General features: G+C 45.4%; 1 protein-coding gene across 5 annotated transcripts in view; it reads right to left on the bottom strand.

Annotated features, from left to right (window-relative positions):
* Positions 1 to 19963, bottom strand: part of ST8SIA3 (ST8 alpha-N-acetyl-neuraminide alpha-2,8-sialyltransferase 3) — a 32468-nt gene extending 12505 nt beyond the window's left edge. Inside the window, exons 1-4 of one of the 5 annotated variants that reach the window (XM_075586922.1) lie at positions 19807 to 19963; positions 5890 to 6075; positions 3359 to 3418; positions 2222 to 2402 (exon numbers count right to left, since the gene is read on the bottom strand). In XM_075586922.1, coding sequence (XP_075443037.1) covers positions 2222 to 2402; positions 3359 to 3418; positions 5890 to 5911 — 263 coding nt within the window. In that variant the 5' untranslated portion in view covers positions 5912 to 6075; positions 19807 to 19963. The remainder of the gene's footprint in view (positions 1 to 2221; positions 2403 to 3358; positions 3419 to 5889; positions 6076 to 19806) is intronic. The other 4 variants (XM_075586932.1, XM_075586951.1, XM_075586942.1 and 1 more) reach the window with 4 other exon arrangements.
* Between the last annotated feature and the right edge of the window lie 4369 nt (positions 19964 to 24332).

Below are 24332 nucleotides of genomic sequence, written 5' to 3'. Positions count from 1 at the left end.
CAACTCAATGCAATTTTTAATCAGTTTTATACTGATAATCCTTTGATTTCTATAGAAGGTATTAAACCAAAGTATTTTAAGCCTACAACCACATCACATTATGGCCCAATCTGTAGGTCCCAACACTGCTGCACCAGCAAAAAGCTCTCATAGCCTCTCTAATGGAGGGAGAGCTTTAATAGACTGGTCATTTACAGGTGCATAGCAAGAACTGCAATTAAAAAGGTGGAATGGGTGAGTTTGAAAAGAGGGAGGAGGGGTCACTAACCTCCAAGTTGCTTTAACAACTGAAATTAACAAACAAGCACACAGCCCCATGTAAACTCAGAACCCAATTCCACCACATATATATTGTGCCAAAAAGAGTGCTATGTGAAGGAGACTCACGGTCAATTAAAGTAATAGAACTGCAGTTAATTATGTATTATAAGAATAAGAACGTCATAAGGGGAATGAGAAAAGAGAAGGCTTACCATTACTGTATCAGAAATTTACCCGATTACGTTTTGTGTTGAAATCAAATGCAAATTTCACAAGAGCCCTTCAGTTTAACAAATGATCCTACTAGGGCAGTGGGCACCAATGAGTTGATGAATTAATAGATGTTATGACATAATAATTGTTGTCACTGAGACAGATTTGTGTTGTTTATTGTAATTCCTTCCAACCAGATTTCTTGTATGCATGTGACTTGAAATGAGGACACACTGATTATAAATAGCAGCATTCAACCCATAAGACACTTCAGGTACTAAATGAAAGCCAAAACGTGAAAATACATTGCTTCCAACGTATTTTTTCTTAAATAGCTGTCTTGGATACATGTTGTGTAACTACAATAATTAAACAAACCAATGGGTTGTTATCCATTGAAAATTAAGTGTGCAAATTGCATCACCTATATACTGTTACCCAATTGATCCATACTATATATTGCAAAACTTCCAATATGGACTAGTCAGATACCAGTGCAATGTTTCTTTGCATTGTTTAAAAAAAAAAATGTATTTCATATTTTTGCATAGTAACACTGCTGAAGCAAAAGAAATGCAAATGTGTTTCTTACACAAATAGTGTGTAAATTAATAACAGATCAGTGTTACCTGTCCACACTAGAAGTTTTTGAAAGAATACAAGCATAAAATAGCAAACATGAACGTGGTTACATTTGCTGGGCTAAGAATATTAGGAATTGAATGGGCCATAGACAATGATGCCCTTTAAATTAGTCCCTCGGAAAACTCAGTGCCAAATCAGTGCAGCTCATTCAGCAAGGTGGCGGCCTTTGTACAATCAGCACCACGGACAGCAACTCCGCGTCTCACTTTCACTCTATCCAATTGCACATTCAATGTAACAGGTTCTTTACAGTCTTGACTAATGAAAATAGCCTATTTTAATCCCGCATTTACAGACCAGAAGAGTCCACTCCTCCACAAACACGATTATTTTCTATGTATACACAATTCGTTTTTTTTTTCAAGTGACACATGACCCAAAATAAAGTGGCATTTTACTGTATGGCATGACTTATTTTGCATATTTCATCCAACATTGCTTACCACGCCCTTGGTGTGTGTGTGTGTGTTTGTGTGTGTGTGTGGTAGTGTGTGTGTGTGTGTATATGTATATATATATATATGTATATATATATATATATATATATATGTATTAAATTGCTTTTTATATTACCTTTTATTTTGTTCTAATTTCTCTCTTGTACCTTTCTTACAGGCATGGACAATTAATAGATTGCTTAGTACAATAGAGACCATTAAACCTGCCTTCTGACAGGCAGAAATCTAATTATCTGGATGATATTTCATACACGCTGCAGACAGTGGGCTGGACAGATGACTGACAACCTGCCTGTGGACCTCACTTACTATAAGATTAAAACCATGACCTCTTTTTGATGGCAATGAGAGCCTTGGACCTAGTGGGAGACAGGCAGCCAGCCTCGGGGTGAAGTGCGCCTGCGCAAAGCAGCTGGCCGTGGGTATATATATTAACCACCAGCCACCATGATGTACAATCTCAGCATTCCCCAACCCTTCCCATATCTGCACAAGTAAAGCATCAAGGACAAACAGCAACGATTGCATCGCCTCAGCAGCAATAATTATAATACAATAAAACAACCCTACCCAAAAAAACAGTATGAAGTTGGATGCAAAAGACAAAAGGCATTACACACTGATACATATACATCATTACTTACCGGAACCCTGCATGGAACATATACATTCTGGGCCCCCCAGCACTGGCATATTTGGGGGTGGTGAAGATATTCTCTTTCTTGAGGGAAACATAGCTGATGAGGGATAAAATAAGAAGAGCGACGCTGAGCATGACCAGCCCCAGCACACTAGCGACCCGGACCATCTTGCAAATTCTCATCCCTGGGGAGGATCAATGCAATGTAACTTACAGAACCAGGCTGGTGTCAAATAATAATAATAATAATAATAGCCACAACCACAACAACAAGGTCATCCACATAAAGCGAGGCAGAGCAAAGGAGATTTACAAATAAAATGGAGGGCTGAGCTGCAGAGTGGGAATGGCAGCTGGTTGCGTTAGTGATACGTCTGTGCTCATATGCCCCCTCATTGTGCAGAGCTGCTGCTGCTGCCAGCCCCTCTTACACACGCCGGAGGCACATGTGATTGGGATAGTGTTGCAGCTCTATATGGCCGCCCGATTCCATTGATGAACTCTTAATCTTCAGGAGGGTGAGGGAAGGAAAGGGACGTGGAAAACCGGCCAGCCCAGGGTTCCCTCTCAGCTGTTATTCAGTAGCAGTGCCATACATATGCATAGAGAGCGCTTTGTGCATGCGTACTGCACCGGTGACACAGACACACACACGTTTCCTCAGCTAGAGGGGAGATACCGCTGGGAAAAGATCAAAACAGGCTCTCATCAGTGAAAAGTGGGAGCTGAGAGTGATCCTGTGATGAGACACTATAGGCTGCACCTTGTTGCTTATTCCACACAGGAGGGGGGGGGGGGGATCGGCATGGGCAATTGTACTAAATGGCAACATCATGATACATTCCTATGTGATCTAAACAATGGCGTTGATTTGTAAAATTTTCTGGTTTGGCATTGTCTGCAAATATTGGAAAAAAGCAAACACTGCTTTGTTTATGCAATATGTATTTTGAGGGAATATAGAAAGATGGGAAATTGTATGTCTTCTAACTATAGTGACAACTTAACATGCAACATGTTTCAATATAGTTCTTAGAATACATTAATGCTTAGTGTAAAACAACATTACTGATAAATGTATTTCTCCAACACTTTTCATGCAACTGGGCATACTTCAAGACTTTACTGGTGTCTGTCATACTTTTAGAACTGGAGATCTTGAAGTTTTGGGTTGAGGTTGTCTTCTTACTCAATATGGATGCTAGGGGGAAAGGGCCTGTTACAATATCTTCCAACATTGCCGGATGTATTATATAATAATATATACCATACATTGTGCTTAATTTTCCTATTAGGTGTCATTATTATATTTTAACCCACACATTACACACTATATATTTGTGTGTGGGCAAATGTAACTATTTAGGGGTATATGAGAGCTATTCATTAAATGACTGACTGCAAACTGAGGCTATAATGTTGCCCTAAATACAATCAGATGTATCAAAGAAACTGAACTCATTAAACCAGTTTCATTTTTTTCATTTGATAAATCTGGTGAAGTTTCTATGCACAAATTTAGCCCCAGTTTGCTGGCAATAAAAAAAGTAAAAAAAATGGAGCATCGCACCCAAACACACATTTCTGTACCCAGAGACATACTGTAGTCCTTGGGGTATGGAGAGTGCTAGGACAGGAACCTCATGACCAGCTCAGGAGCAACACAGACATGCAATGTAGGACAGGAGCAACCCAGGTAAGACAAGATAAGGACAAGCAACCCAGAGCAGGTCTGGAGTAAAATGGGATGACCAAGTCAAGAATAAGTTGAAGTGGAGAAAGCAAGCCAAGGAGGGCACTGGATCAACATACTGTAGGCAAGGCGGGCATGCAAGTAGGACCACAGTGGAAGAAGGTGTTTATGATTAGTGCAGGTTTGTAATAAGTTGTAGGCAGTCAGGACAAAACAGAACAGTTTAACATGCAACATCAAACTAAAATAATATATATTATGAACTATATTATGGACCTGTTACAAGCCTTCATCATTTTGGTTCAAAACATGCACATACATACAGTATAAATAATATGATATGTGGGATTCCAGTTTTATCATCTTCAAAATACATAAATAATAAAAGAGGGAAACACAACACTTAAAGCCAGGCTTAAACAAAAATATGTACTATGGTCTAACATGTCTGCATGAAAAATAATTGAAGTTAATGTTTTTTTCAATATTATAAAAACTATCCAAAAAAAAAATCTATCACATTAAATACACATAGCGATTATTTAAGAACCTCTGAACATGTAACACAACTGTTACAGTCCCATCTTAAGCCATGGGCTAACTGGCTATAAGCTGGTAACCCAAGGCCCCGACCATTCAGGGTCTCTACAAATAGTATGGGCCAAAATGTCATTTTACATTTGTAGTTCTAACTGAATGCAGCAAATGTTACTTAACATTGAAAAAAATAAATAAAAATATTAGTGTTATATAACAGTATATTGCTTTTAATTTTATATAGTGCAAGTTTTATTTAATAAAAAAAATGTATTCAAGGAATTTTTGTACATTTTTTTATGGAATACGTAGTATAAGTGATTTGTTGGAAATGTATTTAAAAAATAATGCTCAAAAAAAAAAAAATACAGCATAACAAACTGTAGTCACTACAGTATTTCCTAACATTGAAATCGCTTTATGAATTTTCCTATCAATGAGACGGCCACAAACTGCAAAGGCAAAGAATCTTTTTCGAAGTTGAAACTTATTAAGAATGAGCTCCTCCGCAGTTGCAGCTTCAACCGAGACTGAACTCTCTTTTCTTGATGACAATCAAATCAGATATACAGTACTTCATAAAATAGAAATTTGATGATGTTATTTGTGACTTGGAAAATAAAAAAAACTGAAAAAGACACATGTAGATAAATAAAAATGTTTGTGTTTGTAGTAATATTTGCAGAATTTCAATAAAAGTTTTGAATGTTGCTTTATAAAAACATACTGTATTTGTATTTAAATGAGGCCTTTGTAGGTGTGGCCCCCAATTTACATTTAGCCCAGGGCCCCAACAATTCTTAAGATGGCTTTAACTGTGTACCAAATAATCACCAATATCTTTTGTAGGTAGCACTATGCTGCACCGTAAGATATGGCTATAAATCAATGCCTAAACATGACATGCCAATTGCTTTTCTTTTATATTTGGAACTACTTGAACAGTTCCAAAGTGGGATGAGAATCCTGCTTGTGCAGCCAACACAACATACAGTAGACGACAACCAAATTCCTCAGAGTGCAGGTCTCCTCTAGGAGAGAGATACAAAGTGAGCTCACAAGTTCACAATACAATTCTTCATTTATTGTAACAGCCAAGAACAGATGAGAAACAATGTTTCAGGTCCCATACGGACCTTTTATCAGCCACCTCATGAAAGGTCCATATGGGACCCGAAACGTTATTTCTCCTCTTTTCTTGGCTGTTACAATAAATTAAGAATTGTGTTGTGAACTTGTGAGTATAGCTCTACTTTGTACCTCTGTCCTAGAGGAGACCTGAATTTTGAGGAATTTGTTTAACTACTTGAACATACACATACGCAGGGCATACATACAAATAAAACTTGTTAATACATGTGTACACTGCATAATACATGGCCTAAAAACTAAAATAATTTTTAATATTTTCATGTTCATTTCAGTAATAGCCAACCCCTTACATTTAATATTCAAGGACTCCATTTCCACAGGCGCAGTACCATACGATTGGTGCAAAGCAGACGTGGTCTCTATATATATATAAAAAGGGAGCTAGATCACAACCGGGGAATTACAGACCTGTAAGACTAACATCAATAGTGGGGAAGGTACTTGAAGGTTTCATATGGGATAATATCCAGGAATACCTAATGAAAAACAAAATTATTAGAAATAGTCAGCATGGATTTATGAGGGATAAGTCATGCCAAACTAACCTTATTAGTTTCTTTGAGGAGGCAAGTAGGAATTTAGACCAGTGTAATGCAGCTGTTGTGGTCTACTTAGATTTTGCAAAGGCTATTAATACAGTTCCACACAGGAGGTAGTGAACAAAATAAAGCAAATTGAATTAGATAAAAATATTTGCACCTGGATTCAAAACTGGTTGAAGGATAGACAACAGAGTTGTCGTAAATTGAACTTTTTTCAGATTGGGCTAAAGTTTTGAGTGGAGTATCTCAGCGATCAGTACTGGGACCCCTGCTTTTTAACTTGTTTATTAATGATCTTTAGGTTAACATAGAGAGCAAAGTCTTCATCTTTGCTGATGACACTAAATTGTGTAAGGTGTAGAATCTGGGCAGGATGTAATTTCTCTTCAGAAGGACTTAGATAGACTGGAAACGTGGGCAGGTAAAAGACCGATGAGGTGTAATACAGATAAATGTAAGGTTATGCATTTGGGAAACAAGAATAAACATGCAACATAAAAAATGAAATGGGGATAAATTAGGAGAATTCTTGATGGAGAAGGATTTAGGAGTGCTTGTAGAAAGCAGGCTTAGCAATAGGGCCCAAAGTCATGCAGTAGCTGCAAAGGCAAATAAAATCTTATCTTGCATTAAACGGGGAATGAATGGAAGGGAAGTTAATATAATTATACCCCTCTATAAAGTAGTCCGGAAGACCACATCTTTAATATGGAGTACAGTTTTTGGCACCACTCCGTGAAAAGACATTATGGAACTAGAAAAGTGTAGAGAAGAGCCACCAAATTAATAAAGGGGATGGATAATCTGATTTATAAGGAGAGGCTAGCTAAATTAGATTTATTTACATTAGAAAAGAGGCGTCTAAGAGGGGATATGATAACTATATACAAATATATTTGGGGACAATGCAAGGAGCTTTCAAAAGAACTATTCATACCATGGGCAGCACAAACGACACATGGTAATACTTTAAGGTTGGAGGAAAGGAGATTTCACCAGCAACCAAGGAAAGGGTTCTTTACAGTAAGGGCAGTTCAAATGTGAAATTCATTACCCATGGAGACGGTGGAGCCTATGCACTAAGCAGCAATAAGTCACTTATCGCCAAAAAAAGCATACTGCTATTCAGTAAGCCCAGATAAGTCGTCGATAAGAGAGCTTTTCGGCAATATTTTTTGTCAAAAAAAATAATAATTGTTTTTGCCAAACTCGCGCCGATATGCCACTAATCACCAGGTTTTAAAACTTGTGCTATTCTAGTAGTACCAATTAGCTTATCGAGGCTAATTGTGGCTCTACAATTGAGATTTCCTCTCTAAATCGTTTCGCCAGGAAAAGTTGGCAAGAGAGTGGTGAGAAGCAGCCGATAAGTGGCGAGACGGGACTTAGAAAAAAAAAATGCATTTTTCCTGCATTGGATTGATGCCGGGAGTCTCCTGAGTTTATATCCATTAATATCAGCACCGGAGACCCCCGGCATCAGTCCGATGCAATAAAAATGCATTTACAGTCAACTTCATTACCTTAGCGGCTAACTGCTGAGGCAATGAAGGGATGAAGGAACAACAGCAGCTTTATTGGAGGCAAAGGGGGTGAGTGAAGCAGGTACTTGGCCCATCATTCTCCCCCTCTGCCCCAATAAACATTACAACATGTACTACCCACCAATACACAATCCACCCCCTTTGCCCCCACATAAAATCATAACTTAATTCTTTATACACAGGATTGATACCAGAGGCCGGTGGGGGTTCCCGGGTGGTCCCCGCAGGTGCCTGGGCATCCTCGGTGTGGTCCCTGCGGGTGTCTGGGGGCCCTCGGGTGGTTCCCACGGGTGTCTGTGGGCCCTCGGGTGGTTCCCACGGGTGTCTGAGGGCCCTTAGGTGGTTCCCACAGGTGTCCTCGGGCAGGACCAATCCTGTTGCAAAAAAAATAATTTGGCATACATTTCAATAAATACACCTCCCCCCCCCAACACATACAGTACAGTAATGGGCAAAATAACTATTATCCAGATATGGATAATAGCTAATTTGCCCATTATTACATCAAACATTAGCCAGGCAGCATAAATTTAGTAAATAAATCTTTCTACTTACCCCTGCCATTATGAAGGGCGTCCTCATCAGCCTACTGCCAGGCCATGTCCTCCGTTGCCAGAAAGAATACATGAAATAAAACAATATAATAGCCCCTAACCCCTTAATCACCTTAGCGGTTAAAAACCGCTAAAGTAATTAAGGGGTTAACCCGCCCTCCTCCGCTACCCACCCGAGAGGCCTAACCACCCACCCCGGAACAACTATACCCACTGATTGGCATAGTGGTACATCATACTCATATAATATGGGCATGAAAAGCCACTATAGCAGTCAATGGTCACCCTATTAAAAATACATGAAGTCCCAAAATACACACTAATAAAACATACACAAGCACCTAAACACCACAATTCAATTAATAAAAGCACTAACCAACAAAACTATTAAATCATTTTAACTAGTAACCAATAAAGCAATTAATTAATAAAACCACTAGCCAACACATCAATTTAAACCAGGAGCCAACCAAAGAATAAATTAATTAAAAACGCTAATCAATCGAAAAGATACCTAAAAACAAGCCATCCAAATTACAAACTAATTAATCCGAACAATCAAGAAAAATAGAAAAAATAACACCCAATAGAAAAAAAGCATTTGGCCAAAAATGCATTGGCTATCACTGTATTAATCTGTACCCTAAACGGCCACAGATTAATACATTAGCAGTTAATGGGCAATGAAAAACATTAAAAGAAAGAAATACAATAAAAAAAGGTAATTTTTTTTTTTTTTACATACATTCAATATTTCACTTACCTTTAGAAGCGTTGGCCCTCCGAATCCAGGGGTATCAGGAAGCTCACATACCGCAACGTCATCCAACGCCACCCACCTTGAAGATCCGGAACAGGTAACAAAATTCTTCTTTCTTTGATCTTCTATCACCTTCTTCTTTCTTCACCTGTCATTATTTTTTGCTTTTCTGTAATGTTCTTTCTTCATCTGTTAATACACAAAGCCCGATGTTAAATCTACAACACAATGTTGTCACGTCGGCTTCTTGAGGTAAAATGAGGCGTCAAGGCCTTAAATATGGCCTGTGACATCACATTTTTAGGTCAGATGGACAGCTCCATTCTGATTGAACGCTGTATCATGTGACCGCCTTTTTTTTTTTAGTGAAGGATATGACGTCATCTCCAAGGGCGGTACGTCACATCCTTCAAACCACATGATATTAGAGCCAATGGGATTGTCTTCAATCCCATTGGTTGCTGAACCATGTGATAGGCTACATTAGTTCAAAAGGATGTGACATCATCCTTTAAATTGACGTCACATCCTTTGGAACTAAGGTAACCTATTACATGGTACAGCAACCAATGGGATTGAAGACAATCCCATTGGCTCTAATACAGGCCTTAGAAAAGCCGGCGCCTCCAAATTGGAAAGATAAAACTGACCAAATAAAATCCAAGGGTATATGGAATGGAGTCCTGAGGGGAATCTTCAGTGAAGTCTCATAGACAGACAAGCAAACATAAAAAACAAAAACGAAAAAGACAAAAGATCATAGTGCAACTAAACAAAACCAATATACACAAACAAATACTGAAAAGATTGGCAAAGAGATAAACACAAATTTAATGCAATTAAATAAAATATTACTAAAACTACAGCCACATGAATGTAGGGCTAAAAGACACTAATAAGTTGAATCATCCGGTAGGAGTAAAATTAAAATCCTACTTACAGCAGAGCTGAAGAATAAAAACCCATAGCAACTGTCTTTGAATCCAGACCAGAGCTTCTGCAGAGATGGAGCACAGCAGCACAGCTTCCAAGAGTCCACACTTCAAGGGCGATCACTGTAGCCACTCACGCAGACCTTCCAGGTGGGTGAGAGGTACCCCGAGGAGGAACCAGGGCTACACGCTGTTAGGGGAGTCACCGACACCGGAAGCACAAGCCCGCAGGTCACGCGGTGTGTCGGTGACGTAACACCACAGCGCGAGGACAGGGAAAACGCTCGAGAGAACCGTGAGGCTCTGGGAGCTGAAGAGCAGTCAGGAAACAGCAGTGCACAGACGGGGGAGGATGATGCACGTCCAAGCCAGAGCAAAAAGACCACCCTATGCGTTTCGTGACGTGTGTCACTTCGTCAGGGGCATGATGGGAATAGGAGGTGCTGGCATATATATGCCCCACAAGGAGGAGCAGATTTCCCGGCTGTCACGGACTGTCTCAACGTTCCCTGAGACAGTCCGTGACAGCCGGAAAATCCGCTCCTCGTGGGGTATATATATGCCAGCACCTCCTATTCCCATCATGCCCCTGACGAAGTGACTGACATCACGAAAACGTGTAGGGTTGTCTTTTTGCTCTGGCTTGGACGTGCATCATCCTCCCCTGTCTGTGCACTGCTGTTTCCTGACTGCTCTTCAGCTCCCAGAGCCTCACGGTACTCTCGAGCGTTTTCCCTGTCCTCGCGCTGTGGTGTGACGTCACCGACACACACCGCGCGACCTGCGGGCTTGTGCTTCCGGTGTCGGTGACTCCCCTAACAGCGTGTAGCCCTGCTTCCTCCTCGGGGTACCTCTCACCCACCTGGAAGGTCTGCGTGAGTGGCTACAGTGGTCGCCCTTGAAGTGTGGACTCTTGGAAGCTGTGCTGCTGTGCTCCATCTCTGCAGAAGCTCTGGTCTGGATTCAAAGACAGTTGCTATGGGTTTTTATTCTTCAGCTCTGCTGTAAGTAGGATTTTAATTTTACTCCTACCGGATGATTCAACTTATTAGTGTCTTTAGCTCTACATTCATGTGTCTGTTGTTTTATTAATATTTTATTTAATTGCATTAAATTTGTGATTATCTCTTTGCCAATCTTTTCAGTATTTGTTTGTGTATATTGGTTTTGTTTAGTTGCACTATGATCTTTTTCTTTTGTCTTTTTTGTTTTTGTTTTTTATGTTTGTTTTTCTGTTTATGAGACTTCACTGAAGATTCCCCTCGGGACGCCCTTCCATATACCCTTGGAATCTGTTTTTTACTGTTTGTATTGGTTTGTGTACACCTTTTTTGACTAGGCAGCCCCCACTTTAAGTTTAAAGTGTACTTACAGTATGTGTGTCACTTATTTATATTCACTGCATTAGCGCTGTTTTTACTGCTCTTCCCTTTTATCTAATACAGGCCTGCACAACTCCAGTCCTCGAGGGCCGCAAACAGGTCAGGTTTTCAGGATATCCCTGCTTCAGCACAGCTGGCTCAATTAGTGGCTCAGTATGACTGAACCACTAATTGAGCCAGCTGTGCTGAAGTAGGGATATCCTGAAAATCTGGCCTGTTTGCGGCCCTCAAGGACTGGAGTTGTGCCGGCCTGCTCTAATACCATGTGATATGGCCATGTGGTTTGAAGGATGTGACGTACCTCCCATGGAGATGATGTCACATCCTTCTCCAAAAAGAAAAAGAGACGGGTGCATGATACAGCGCCCAAACAGATTGGAGCTGTACCATCTGACCTAAAAATGTGACGTCACAGGCCATATTTAACTCATTGACGCCTCATTTTACCTCAAGAAGCCGACATGCCAACATCGTGTTGTGAATTTAACATGGGGCTTTGTGGATTAACAGATGAAGAAAGAAGATTACAGAAAAGCAAGAAATAATGACAGATGAAGAAAGAAGAAGGTGATAGAAGATCAAAGAAAGAAGAATTTTGTTACCTGTTCCGGATCTTCAAGGTGGATGGCATCGGATTGAGTTGGATGACATCGCGGTACGAGAGTTCCTGATACCCCTGGATTCAGAGGGCCAACGCTTCTAAAGGTAAGTAAAATATTGAATGTATGTATTTTTTTATTTTTACTGTTTTTTTATTATATTTCTTTCTTTAATATTTTTCATTGCCCATTGACTGCTAATGTATTAATCTGTGGCCGTTTAGGGTACAGATTAACACAGTGATAGAAAAAAGCATTTGGCCAAAAATGCATTGGCTATTGAGTGTTTTTTTTTCTTGATTGTTTGAATTAGTTAGTTTGTAATTTGGATGGCTTGTTTATAGGTATTTTTTCGATTGATTAGCGTTTTAAATTAATTATTTTATTGTCTCCTGGTTTAAATTGATGTGTTGGCTAGTTGTTTTATTAATTAATTGCTTTGTTGGTTACTAGTTATAATTATTTAATTGTTTTGTTGGTTAGTGATTTTATTAATTGAATTTGTTGGCTAGTGCTTTAATTTATTGAATTGTGGTGTTTAGGTGCTTGTGTATGTTTTATTGTTGTGTATTTTGGGCCTTCATGTATTTTTATTACGATGACCATTGACTGCTATAGTGGTTTATCCAGCCCATAATATATGGTATCATGTACCACTATGCCAATCAATGGGTAAAGGGTGGGTATAGTGGGTCCAGGCTGGGTGGTTAGGCGTTCCCGGGTGGGTAGCGGGCGGATTAACCCCTTAATTACTACAGCGGTTATTAACCGCTAAGGTGATTAAGGGGTTAGGGGCCATAAGATTGTTTAATTTCATGTATTATTTCTGGCAACGGAGGACATGGCCCTGCTGTATGCTGACGAGTACGCCCTTCATAATGGCAAGGGTAAGAAAAAAGGTTTATTTACTTTAGTTATGCTGCCTGGCTAATGTTTGATTTAATAATGGACAAATGAGCTATTATCCATATCTGGATAATAGTTATTTTGCCCATTACTGTACTGTATGTGCTGGGGGGGAAGGAGGTGGAGGTGTATTTATTGCAATGTAAGCCAAATTTTATTTTTTGATACAGGGTTGGTACCACAGGCCAGCGGGGACCCCTGGACACCACCCAAGGACCCCCGGACACCCACAGGGACCACCTGAGGACCCCCAGACACCCGTGGGGACCACCCGAGGGCACCCAGACATCCATGGGAACCATCCGAGGATCCTCAGATACACCCGGACACCCCCAGACACCACCTTGACATCCCCGCCGGCCTCTGGTATCAATCTTGTGTATAAAAATATAAAATCTGGTTTTATGGGGGGGCACAGGGGGTGGGTTGTGTATTGGTGGTTAGAAGACATTGTAATGTTTATTGGGGGCAGAGGGGGTAAATGAAGGGCCAAGAACCCGCTTCACTCACCCCCTCTGTCCTCAATAAAGCAGCTATTGTTCCTTAACCGCTTCATTGCCTTAGCGGCTATCCGCCAAGGTAATGAAGCTGCTTTAATGTCATTTTTATTCTGTAAGGAATCCAAACCTCGGTTTACTGCTTACCTTGCCTTACAGACCTGTGCAATCCTGGAACACTCCCCAATGATATATTCTGCTGCTGTGCAAGCTATTACTGCAGCCCCAGCCTGGGTTCAGTCATTAGAGCAAAGCTGTCACACGCCCCTTCTGCTATTGGTTCGCTGACCTTTAAATACAGCTTTCCCACAATGCTTCTCTGCTGAGCATAATCCTTCTTGGATGTTCACTGTGTTTGCCACTACCATCTGTCTTGGCCACCTTGTTGCTGTTTTCTTGTTCATGTCCTTGTTCCTAGTCCATGTTCCCAGTGTCCTGGTTCCTGTGCTGAAGCGGTGAATCTCCAGCGTAACTTCAGCTTCCTGTTTCCTGAGGCCTGCTGCCCTTCCCATAGCAGAGGCTTGTCTCTAGTTCTTGGGGCTTGCTGCTCTCTCTCCTATGCAGAGGCCGTATCCTGGTTCCTGTGCTGAAGCGGTGGATCTCCAGCGTAACTTCAGCTTCCTGTTTCCTGAGGCCTGCTGCTCTTCCCTTAGCAGAGGCTGGTCTACTAGTCCCGAGGTCTGTAGCTCTCTCTCCTTGCACAGGCTCGTTCTGGACTCCTGCGCTGAAGCATTGGGTTACCAGTGCTGCCCGGCGGTGTGCCTACTCCGGCCTGCCTATCCCTTCCGGAGATCGGCACCATGGGCCATGGTCGCCGCTCGCGCAGAACCCGCTCCCACCCTGCAGCTACTACGCTGAAGCGGGACCTTGTTGACTACCTGTTACCGAAACTCCACTTTGATAACGTTTACCCTGATATCTCCTATCCTGACCATGGCTCGTCCACTGACAACGCTGCTCTCTCCAGTCCCGACCCTGTTATGTACGACTACGAATTATGCATTCCGGATCAGTCTGCGCGGTCTAAGGTCGGTGATTATACAACCCCACCTCAGCCCCGTGGTCCGGTCCTGGTTTGTGGCGAGCACAACCGTGACAGTATGCTCGGCTCCACAAACCCGGACCGTCCTGTGGTGAGGGTTGGTATGTTTCTATCTGAAATCCTGTCCCGGCCTGTGGACCAGTCCCAGTTTGAAAACCAGTACCTGTATGAAAGACTGCCCCGCCTGAAAGTCAGTTCATGTTTGAAGGTTTAACCCCTTTTCAAAGACAGCTCCGTAAAGAAATCCTTACCACGTCCCAGCGCCTTTGTGAGTCAAAACAAATCCTGGCCTCCCATCTTCATACCCTAAACTGGGACATTGCAGATCTCAGGGCACTGGTTCAGGTGCACGATTCGATCCATAAACTGTCCCGATGTGGACGATTCTATAAGAGTACAGGACCCTCTCCTCGTTGCCTATGCTCTTTCTAATCACTTCCCCTATACTGCCAGTCCTGTTGATAAACCTGTGGGGGTACCTTCCCCTCCAGGAAATGACCAAACTGTCCCACTATCACTGCCCCCTAAAGTAGAAACTGCCACGGTCTCTAGCCCTGATTGCTCCTCTCGTTACTTAGACCCCAAAGATATGTCTACGTTAACCCCTGCCAATCAGCCCTGTGAGGTTCCCATAGAGTATACGTGTATTTCCCAAGCCAAAGCTATGGCATTAGTGTCTGAGAATGAATCCCTACTAACCTCAATTTCTAACTGAGAATCCCTAAATTTTGTTCCCAAGGTCATTCCTGTATTAATCCCAGCAGGGCAGCCCTATGAGCCTCCTTTGGTAATTCCGTTTGCCAGCCAAGGCCACGTCCTTAGCTCCAGAGGAGGAACTCCTTGTGTCCCCAATTTCAGACGCAAATCTCCCTCTTTTTGACTCTCAGGTACCATCTGCATTTTCCCCTGTAAATCCTTGCCGCCCTCAGGCTAATACGTCCTTTCTAGCGTCTGAGAATGAAACCCCAAGTTTGACAGCAGAGGTTGCACTGAATGTCTCCCCTAAGGTTGCGGAGTCCTTAGATATTCTTTGCTATAATCCCCCTGCTTCAGCTCAAGTTTCCCGTCGTGTTCCCTGAAACTTCTCCTAAAATACTGATTTCAGTAAAATGTATTCAGGAACCAGGTTTTTCCCTAAGCCTGTTCGCAGAATCCCCACTCCCACGTATTTCGCTAACCCGGTCTGTCACTCTAAGAGCTGAGATCCCTGCTTCAGCGCATAGTCCCTTTGTAATGGAATCTGTAGTTTTTTCTAGTGTCCCAGACATTTCTTCCCAAGTACTCACTTCAGAGACCAGCACACGTGTGGTTGCCCCCCTTGTACTGTCTGTGTCCTCCTCTTCTCTAACCATATTTTAGGGTTAGAGAAGGGGTCTCTAACCCTTTTTTAGGGTTAAAAGCGAACAGTGGTCTTTATGCCCCTCCTGACGCTCAAGTTGTTGAGTTCCAAGGAATTTGTGCTAACACACTGTTCCAACTCCAAAGTGATGCTTTTTCTTATGCGCTAGCTAGAAGCCTGTACACAGTTTCCCCCCTCTCTGAAATTTGCCTTGTCGGCCCCGCTACTCAGAGAGGTAAAATTCTTCCTTCAGGTTCAGAATTTCTTACCTTAAAGGCCGTCCTTGCTTTTGGTCCCCCTGATGCCTCTGTCCAAGCAACCCCTCCAGAGATAAGCGTAGCTGTCGTTAACCCCTTAGTACAGTCAGAGACCACCCTGCCTACATTACAAACTCTGGTGTTTAAATCTGAGCTATTTTGTTATCCTTCCCTTGATAAACCTCAGTCCCTTAGCACTACATCTAAATGTGCTCCAGCATCCGTTGGGTTACTCTGGGCTGAAATTAAAACTCCTGTGTTTAAGGATACCTTCTCACACATGTCCAGCAAATCTAGAACTTCCCTGATTGCTTCTAAGTCACTTACCACTGTATCTGATTTTTTCACTAGTGCAACCCAGACACCCACATCACTGACTAGCAGTCCTGTTATCAGAATTTTCACACTAGTAGATAAAACTCTTTTTTCTTCTAAGGTTTCTGCCATTAAGAGTTTCCCCGGTTCCAATTTACCGCTTATTGTCTCTCTAACTCCCATCATAACTCCCACACTACCTGTCACTGATTCCCAGGTACCAGCTCCTGACGCTAGTTCTCCTCCTACCAGTGTCCCTGCAGTGCTAGATGTTCCTGTTATAGATCCCCAGGCTCCAGCTCCGGATTCTCAAGTTCCAGATATTAAAGCCCCAGTGCCTATTCCTACTCCCACTTTTATGACAAGTATGATGCCCGTGGAGTTCATTGCAGCACATAGTCCGCCCCACGCGGTCGTTCTAATCTCTGTAAGGACCAGCATACCTTTCTCGGACTCTGTTGCCTTATCTGTAATAACCCTTGCCGTACTTCAAGTCCCCAGTGTGGGAGGGCAGTTTCTCTTGTCTGACCATATGTTGGTTCCTGAAGTACCTCAGAATGACTTTAAATATGGGGTTCCGCTCCCTATTGTCGCTAGAACTTTACACACTGCCTTTGACTTTGTGATCTTTACTCCCCAGACAATATTATCCCTCTCTGAGGTTTCTACATTATTTGGGAGCTCCATTGCTGATTGCTTCTCTGCCTCTGCGAACCATGGTTATTCCTCTCGGAACCTTCTGTTGCTCCTGTTATTCCCGCTGTGTTGGAAATACTCAGTACGTTCCCCAAGATTTCGGTCTCTAAGCCTGGTTTACTGCTTGCCTTGTCATCGTCCATACCCATACCTGGCAATACCCCCACCCACCCTATACCCTCGTTGTCCACTACCTGGAAAACCTCTGTAGAAGATCCTCTCAAATTCCTACGTACAGATGTCAGCAAAAACTTTGTCTGTCCGGAGGGTCGCCCTGGAATACATGATCAACTATCGGTGCCGCTTGTCCTGAACCCTGATACCTTTACTAGGGACTGGGCTCCCAGCGGTGGTCCTTCTGCCGTTTCTGTTCCAGAACCCCCTGGTTCTTCACAGCCTTGGATTTCCAAGCCATTTCGCCTGGCAAGCCACCTACCAGTGGTTTCTCTACCACCACTCTCATTTCCTAGAACAGTAGTCGTCAAGGAACTGCTCGTTTACGAATCCCCTTCCCGCCTAAAGCACTTTAGGAATAATTCAGTGTCCCCGAAACCCATGGACGGTCCTGTCTGGCCGCAGTTCTCACCGGGGGTTGGGGGTACACAAAGGAGTGCCCACGAGTCTCTGGACCATGACTCTACCCCCAATCCTAGACAGTTCAGGAACAATTCCAGGTCCCCCAACTCTATGAGTGGTTGTATTCGCCCGGAGGTCTCACGTGAAGGGGGGGGGGGGGAGTGGGGGTACTTTAAGGAATCCACACCTCGGTTTACTGCTTACCTTGCCTTACAGACCTGTGCAATCCTGGAACACTCCCCATGATATATTCTGCAGCTGTGCAAGCTATTACTGCAGCCCCAGCCTGGGTTCAGTCATTAGAGCAATGCTGTCACACGCCCCTTCTGCTATTGGTTCGCTGACCTTTAAATACAGCTTTCCCACAATGCTTCTCTGCCGAGCATAATCCTTCTTGGATGTTCACTGTGTTTGCCACTACCACCTGTCTTGGCCACCTTGTTGCTGTTTTCTTGTTCATGTCCATGTTCTCAGTGTCCTGGTTCCTGTGCTGAAGCGGTGGATCTCCAGCGTAACTTCAGCTTCCTGTTTCCTGAGGCCTGCTGTCCTTCCCATAGCAGAGGCCTGCCTCTAGTTCCTGGGGCCTGCTGCTCTCTCTCCTATGCAGAGGCCGTATCCTGGTTCCTGTGCTGAAGCGGTGGATCCCCAGCGTAACTTCAGCTTCCTGTTTCCTGAGGCTTGCTGCCCTTCCCATAGCAGAGGCCTGTCTCTAGTTCCTGGGGCCTGCTGCTCTCTCTCCTATGCAGAGGCCATATCCTGGTTCCTGTGCTGAAGCGGTGGATCTCCAGCGTAACTTCAGCTTCCTGTTTCCTGTAGCCTGCTGCTCTTCCCTTAGCAGAGGCCGGTCTACTAATCCCGAGGTCTGTAGCTCTCTCTCCTTGCACAGGCTCGTTCTGGACTCCTGCGCTGAAGCATTGGGTTACCAGTGCTGCACGGCGGTGTGCCTACTCCGGCCTGCCTATCCCTTCCGGAGATCGGCACCATGGGCCATGGTCGCCGCTCGCGCAGAACCTGCTCCCGCCCTGCAACTTTTACGCTGAAGCGGGACCTTGTTGACTACCTGTTACCGAAACTCCGCTTTGATAACGTTTACCCTGATATCTCCTATCTTGACCATGGCTCGTCCACTGACTACGCTGCTCTCTCCAGTGCCGACATATTCATAGAGGGGTCAGCCTCGGGACACCGTGCTTCCCGAGATACAGGCCCCGTTATGGGGTGCTGGTATCTCCTATGCATTTAAATGTTCCGCGTCACGTGACCATGGGAATCAAATGCATAGGAGATACCGGCACCCCATAACAAGGCCTGTATCTCAGGAAGCACAGGGTCACCGGACCTAAAATCAACGCAGTTCTGCTCCGGAGTCCCCCTGCTACAATACACTAGTAATAAAATGTAAATGAAAAAATATATATTTTCTGGCGAGATTTGAGCAAGGAGAGGCGTCTCTTTCTCTCTCTCTGCAGAAGAAAGAACTCATCAGATGAGCCCTTTTCAGAGGGGCAATCTTCACGTCGCCGGCTATTCGCCATTTTTGCAAATGTTGCTATCACTGGTATTCAGGGCTTTCTGCATACCGTGATAGCAACACTGTCAAAAATGGCGATTTAAAAACCATGGCGATTTTTTTTATCGGCGCTTAGTGCATAGGCCCCTGTGATGACAGATACAATATATATCTTCAAAAAAAGGTTGGACATCTTTTTAGAAAAAAAAAGGTATACAGGGATATACAAAATAGGTAAACATGGGAAGGATGTTAATCCAGGGAGTAATCTGCTTGCCAATATTTGGAGTCAGGAAGGCATTTATTTTTCCCCTTATGAGATATCATTGGATGATAATATCACTGGGGTTTTTGTTTGCGTTCCTCTGGATCAAAATACTGTAAGTACAAATATAGAATAAAGTATCTGTCATCTAAATTTAGCATAGGTTGAACTGGATGTATGTATGTCTTTTTTCAACCTCATCTAGTATGTAACTATTATTTAACTATGTAACTAACTGCATGCACGGTCTCTTTATTGGGTATAATGATAATGAGCATTTTTTTCCATCCATTGGTAAATGGCACTACCACATGGACAATGATGACTAGTCTGATATAGATCTACAATAATTAGACAATGTACTAAGTGAAATTGATGTAAGCTATTAGGAAATAGAACAATCCCGCCCAATCTACTGGCCAGTGTATGTAGATGGATCACAGCATGCCTTACACAAAATCACAGTATACCAATTCTTCATTACCCATTACCTAAAGTACTGACACTTGTGGAGATATCCAAGTTAAGAGCTCTGCTGGTTCACTGAGTAAACACAAGTAAAGATGGCTATCAGATAGTAAAAGTCATGCTGGTCATCAGTGTTTGCCACCAAAAAGGAATAAGAACAGTCCAAATGTATAACTGTATCACCTGGATATTGAGAAAAAAAAAATGCAACAGAAGTAATCTTACACTTATAAACAATCAGCCCATAGACAGCCACATGCAGATATAAAATAAAACATTGATATAAATGAATGATTGATGCATGTTTTGAGAGGCGATTATATATATATATATATATATATATATATATATATATATATATATATATATATATATATATATATATATATATATATATCAAAAACGAATAGATGATAACGTTCTGTGGCTAACGAAATGCTTTTATTTCTGCGAGCTTTCGAGATACAGTGATCTCTTCCAGCGATGGTACGAAAGCTCGCACAAATAAAAGCATTTCGTTAGCCACAGCACGGTATCGTCTATTATTAAAGCTCAGCTAACACGGTACCGATACCTCCACATACATATATACATATCAAATAAAAAGATCACTTGTGAGCACATTCACATGTCTTAAACAGGTCTGCAACCCTGCTTTCCCCCATTATCACCCAGCATACAGTGCATCCACTGCAGCCAGGGATTCTGGGAAATTACATGCAAATGAGCACACCGTGTCACCCCATTTCTCCCTGGTAATCCCCACATCTTAAACTCCCCCTCCCGCCCCCCCCCATTAATCCCGACATCGCACAGTGTATTGTATGTTCCTTAGGGGTGAGAGAACAAGATAAGGGAGAGACATAGGGGAGGGGGGGAGGAAGGAGAAAAGGGGGTAGAGAGGGGGAAGGGAGAGAGAAAGGGGGAAGGGTGAGGGGGAGTGAGAGCAGGGGGAAGGGGAGAGAGAGGGGAAGAGGGAGAGAGAGGGGGGAAGGAAAGAGAAGGGGGAGAAGGGAAAAAGACAGGGGAAAGAGAGAGGGGGGGAGAGAGAGGGGAAAAGGGAGGGGGAGAGAGAGAATGGGGAGGGGGGAGGGAGGTCAAATGAGAGAAGGGAAGGAAAGAGAGAGGGGGAGGAGAATGAGAGAGGGAAGGAAAGAGAGAGGGGGAGGAGAATGAGAGAGGGAAGGAAAGAAAGAGGGGGAGGAGAATGAGAGATGGAAGGAAATAAAGAGGGAGGAGAGGGGGAAGAGAGAGGGAGAGAGGGGAAGAAAAGGGAGAGAGGGGACGGAAAGGGAGAGAGGGGACGGAAAGGGAGAGAGGGGAAGGAAAGGGAGCGAGGGGAAGGAAAGGGAGAGAGGGGAAGGAAAGGGAGAGAGGGGAAGGAAAGGGAGAGAGGGGAAGGAAAGGGAGCGAGGGGAAGGAAAGGGAGAGAGGGGAAGGAAAGGGAGAGAGGGGAAGGAAAGGGAGAGAGGGGAAGGAAAGGGAGAGGGGGGAGAAAAAGATAGGGGGAAGGAAAGAAAGAGAAGGGGAAGGAAAGAGAGAGAGGGTGGAAGGCGAGAGAGAGCGGGGGGAAGGAGAGAGAGGGGGGGAAGGAGAGAGTGAGGGGGGGGGGAAGGAGAGAGAGAGGGGAGGAGGAGAGAGAGGGGGGGGGAAGGAGAGAGAGAGGGGAAGGAGAGAGGGGGGGGAAGGAGAGAGAGAGGGGGGGAGGAGAGAGAGGGGGGGAAGGAGAGAGAGAGAGGGGGGGGAAGGAGAGAGAAGGGGGAAGGAGAGAGAGGGGGGGGGAAAGAAGAGAGAGAGGGGGAAGGAGAGAGAGAGGGGGGAGTAGAGAGAGGGGTGGGAGGGGGAGAGAGAGGGGGAAGGAGAGAGAGGGGGGAAGGAGAGAGAGAGGCTGGGAGGAGAGAGAGAGGGGGAAGGAGAGAGGGGGGAAGGAGAGAGAGGGGGAAGGAGAGAGGGGGGAAGGAGAGAGAGAGAAAGATAGAAAGGGGGAAGGAGAAAGAGTGTGTTAAGGGGAGAGGGGGCAAGAGAGAGGTGGGAAGAGAGGAGATGGAATATAGTCAGAGAGGGGGAAGGAGAGTGGGGTGAGAGAGAGGGGAAGGAGAGACTGAAGGAGAGAGGGAGAAATAGAGTGGGGTGAGAGAGGGGGGAAGGAGAGTGGGGGAAGAAGAGAGTGAGAGATGGGGGAAGGAGAGTGGGGTGAGAGAGGGGGAAAGGAGAGTGGGAAGGAAAGAGAGAGGGGGAGGAGAATGAGAGAGGGAAGGAAAGAAAGAGGGGGAGAGTGAGAGAGGGAAAGAAAGAGGGGGAGGAGAATGAGAGATGGAAGGAAATAAAGAGGGAGAGAGGGGACGGAAAGGGAGAGAGGGGACGGAAAGGGAGAGAGGGGAAGGAAAGGGAGAGAGGGGAAGGAAAGGGAGAGAGGGGAGGAGAGCGGGGGAAGGAAAGGGAGAGGGGGGAGAAAAAGATAGGGGAAGGAAAGAAAGAGAAGGGGAAGGAAAGAGAGAGGGTGGAAGGCGAGAGAGAGCGGGGGGAAGGAGAGAGAGGGGGGGAAGGAGAGAGTGAGGGGGGGGAAGGAGAGAGAGAGGGGAGGAGGAGAAAGAGGGGGGGGAAGGAGAGAGAGAGGGGAAGGAGAGAGGGGGGGGAAGGAGAGAGAGAGGGGGGGGGAGAGAGAGGGGGGGGGGAAGGAGAGAGAGAGGGGAAGGAGAGAGGGGGGGGAGGAGAGAGAGAGAGGGGGGAAGGAGAGAGAAGGGGGAAGGAGAGAGAGGGGGGGGGAAAGAGAGAGAGAGAGGGGGAAGGAGAGAGAGAGGGGGGAGAAGAAGAGAGAGAGGGGGGAGAAGGAGAGAGAGAGGGGGGAGAAGGAGAGAGAGAGGGGGGAGAAGGAGAGAGAGAGGGGGGAGAAGGAGAGAGAGAGGGGGGAGAAGGAGAGAGAGAGGGGGAGAAGGAGAGAGAGAGGGGGGAGAAGGAGAGAGAGAGGGGGGAAGGAGAGAGAGAGGGGGGAAGGAGAGAGAGAGGGGGGAAGGAGAGAGAGGGGGGGAAGGAGAGAGAGGGGGGGGAAGGAGAGAGGGGGGGAGGAGAGAGAGGGGGGGAAGGAGAGAGGGGGGGGAGGAGAGAGAGAGGGGCATGAGAGAGAGAGGGGGGGGAGAGGGAGAGGAATGAGAGAGAGAGGGGAAGGAGAGAGAGGGGGGGAAGGAGAGAGGAGGGGAAGGAGAGAGAGGGGAGGAAGGAAAGAGAGAGGAGGGGAAGGAAAGAGAGAGGAGGGGAAGGAAAGAGAGGGGGGGAAGGATAGAGAGGGGGAGAAGGAGAGAGAGGGGGAAGGAGAAAGAGAGGAGGGGAAGGAGAGAGAGGGGGGGGGATGGGGGGAAGGAGAGAGAGGGGTGGAAGGAGAGAGAGAGAGGGGAAGGAGAGAGAGAGAGAGGGGGAAGGAGAGTGGGAGGTGGGGGGAAGGAGAGAGGGAGGTGGGGGGAAGGAGAGAGGGAGGTGGGGAAAGGAGAGAGAGAAAGGGGGAAGGAGAGGAGAGAGGGGGGAAGGAGAGAGAGAGGGGGGTGGAGAGAGAGGGGGGTAGGAGAGTGAGGGGGGATAGGAGAGAGAGGGGGAAGGAGAGAGAGGGGGGTAGGAGAGAGAGGGGGGATGGAGTGAGTGAGAGGGGGGGAAGGAGAGAGAGGGGGAAGGAGAGAGAGAGGATGAGGAAGAGAGAGAGAGAGAGAGAGGGAGGGATGAGAGAGAGTGAGGGGAATGAGAGAGAGGAGGGGAAATGAGAGAGAGGGGGGGAAGGAGAGAGAGGGGGGAGGAGAGAGAGAGAGGGGGGAGAGAGAGAGGGGGGAGAAGGAGAGAGAGGAGGGTCGTGAGTGATGAGAGAGAGGGGGAGGAGAGTGAGGGGGGAAGAGAGAGAGAGGGGGATGGAGAGAGAGGGGGGATGGAGAGAGAGGGGGGAATGTGAGAGAGAGTGAGAGGGGAAGGAGAGGCCAGGGAGGAGGGGGGGATGGAAGAGAGAGAGGGGGGGTGGAGAGTGGAGAGGGGGGAAGGTGAGTGAGGGGGGGTGGTAGAGTGTGAGGGGGTGGAGAGGGGAGAGAGGGGGGGAACAGAGAGAGAGGGGGAGAAGGGAGAGAGAGGAGGGGAGAGAGAGGGGGAGGAGAGAGAGAGGGGGAAGGAGAGAGGGGGTGGGAGGGGGAGAGAGAGGGGGGCATGAGGAGAGGGGGGCATGAGAGAGAGAGGGGAAGGAGAGAGAGAGGGGGGAATGAGAGAGAGAGAGGGGGGAAGATGAGAGAGAGGAGGGAAGGAGAGAGCCGAGGGAGAGAGGGGGGAAGTAGAGAGAGGAGGGGGGAGAGAGAGGGGGGGAGGAGAGAGAGAGGGGGGAGAGAGAGTTGGGAGAGAGGGGGGGGGCAGAGAGAGAGGGGGAGGGAGAGAGGAGGGAGAGAGAGGGGGGAAGGGAGAAAGAGGGGGGTAGGTGTGAGAGGGGGGGAGTAGAGAGAGGGGTTGGGAGGGGGAGAGAGAGGGGGAAGGAGAGAGAGGGGGGAAGGAGAGAGAGAGGCTGGGAGGAGAGAGAGAGAGAGAGAGA

Source organism: Ascaphus truei, chromosome 1 (genome assembly GCF_040206685.1).
Source record: "Ascaphus truei isolate aAscTru1 chromosome 1, aAscTru1.hap1, whole genome shotgun sequence".
NCBI classification, from domain to species: domain Eukaryota; kingdom Metazoa; phylum Chordata; class Amphibia; order Anura; family Ascaphidae; genus Ascaphus; species Ascaphus truei.
This window is presented reverse-complemented; position numbering and strand designations above follow the sequence as displayed.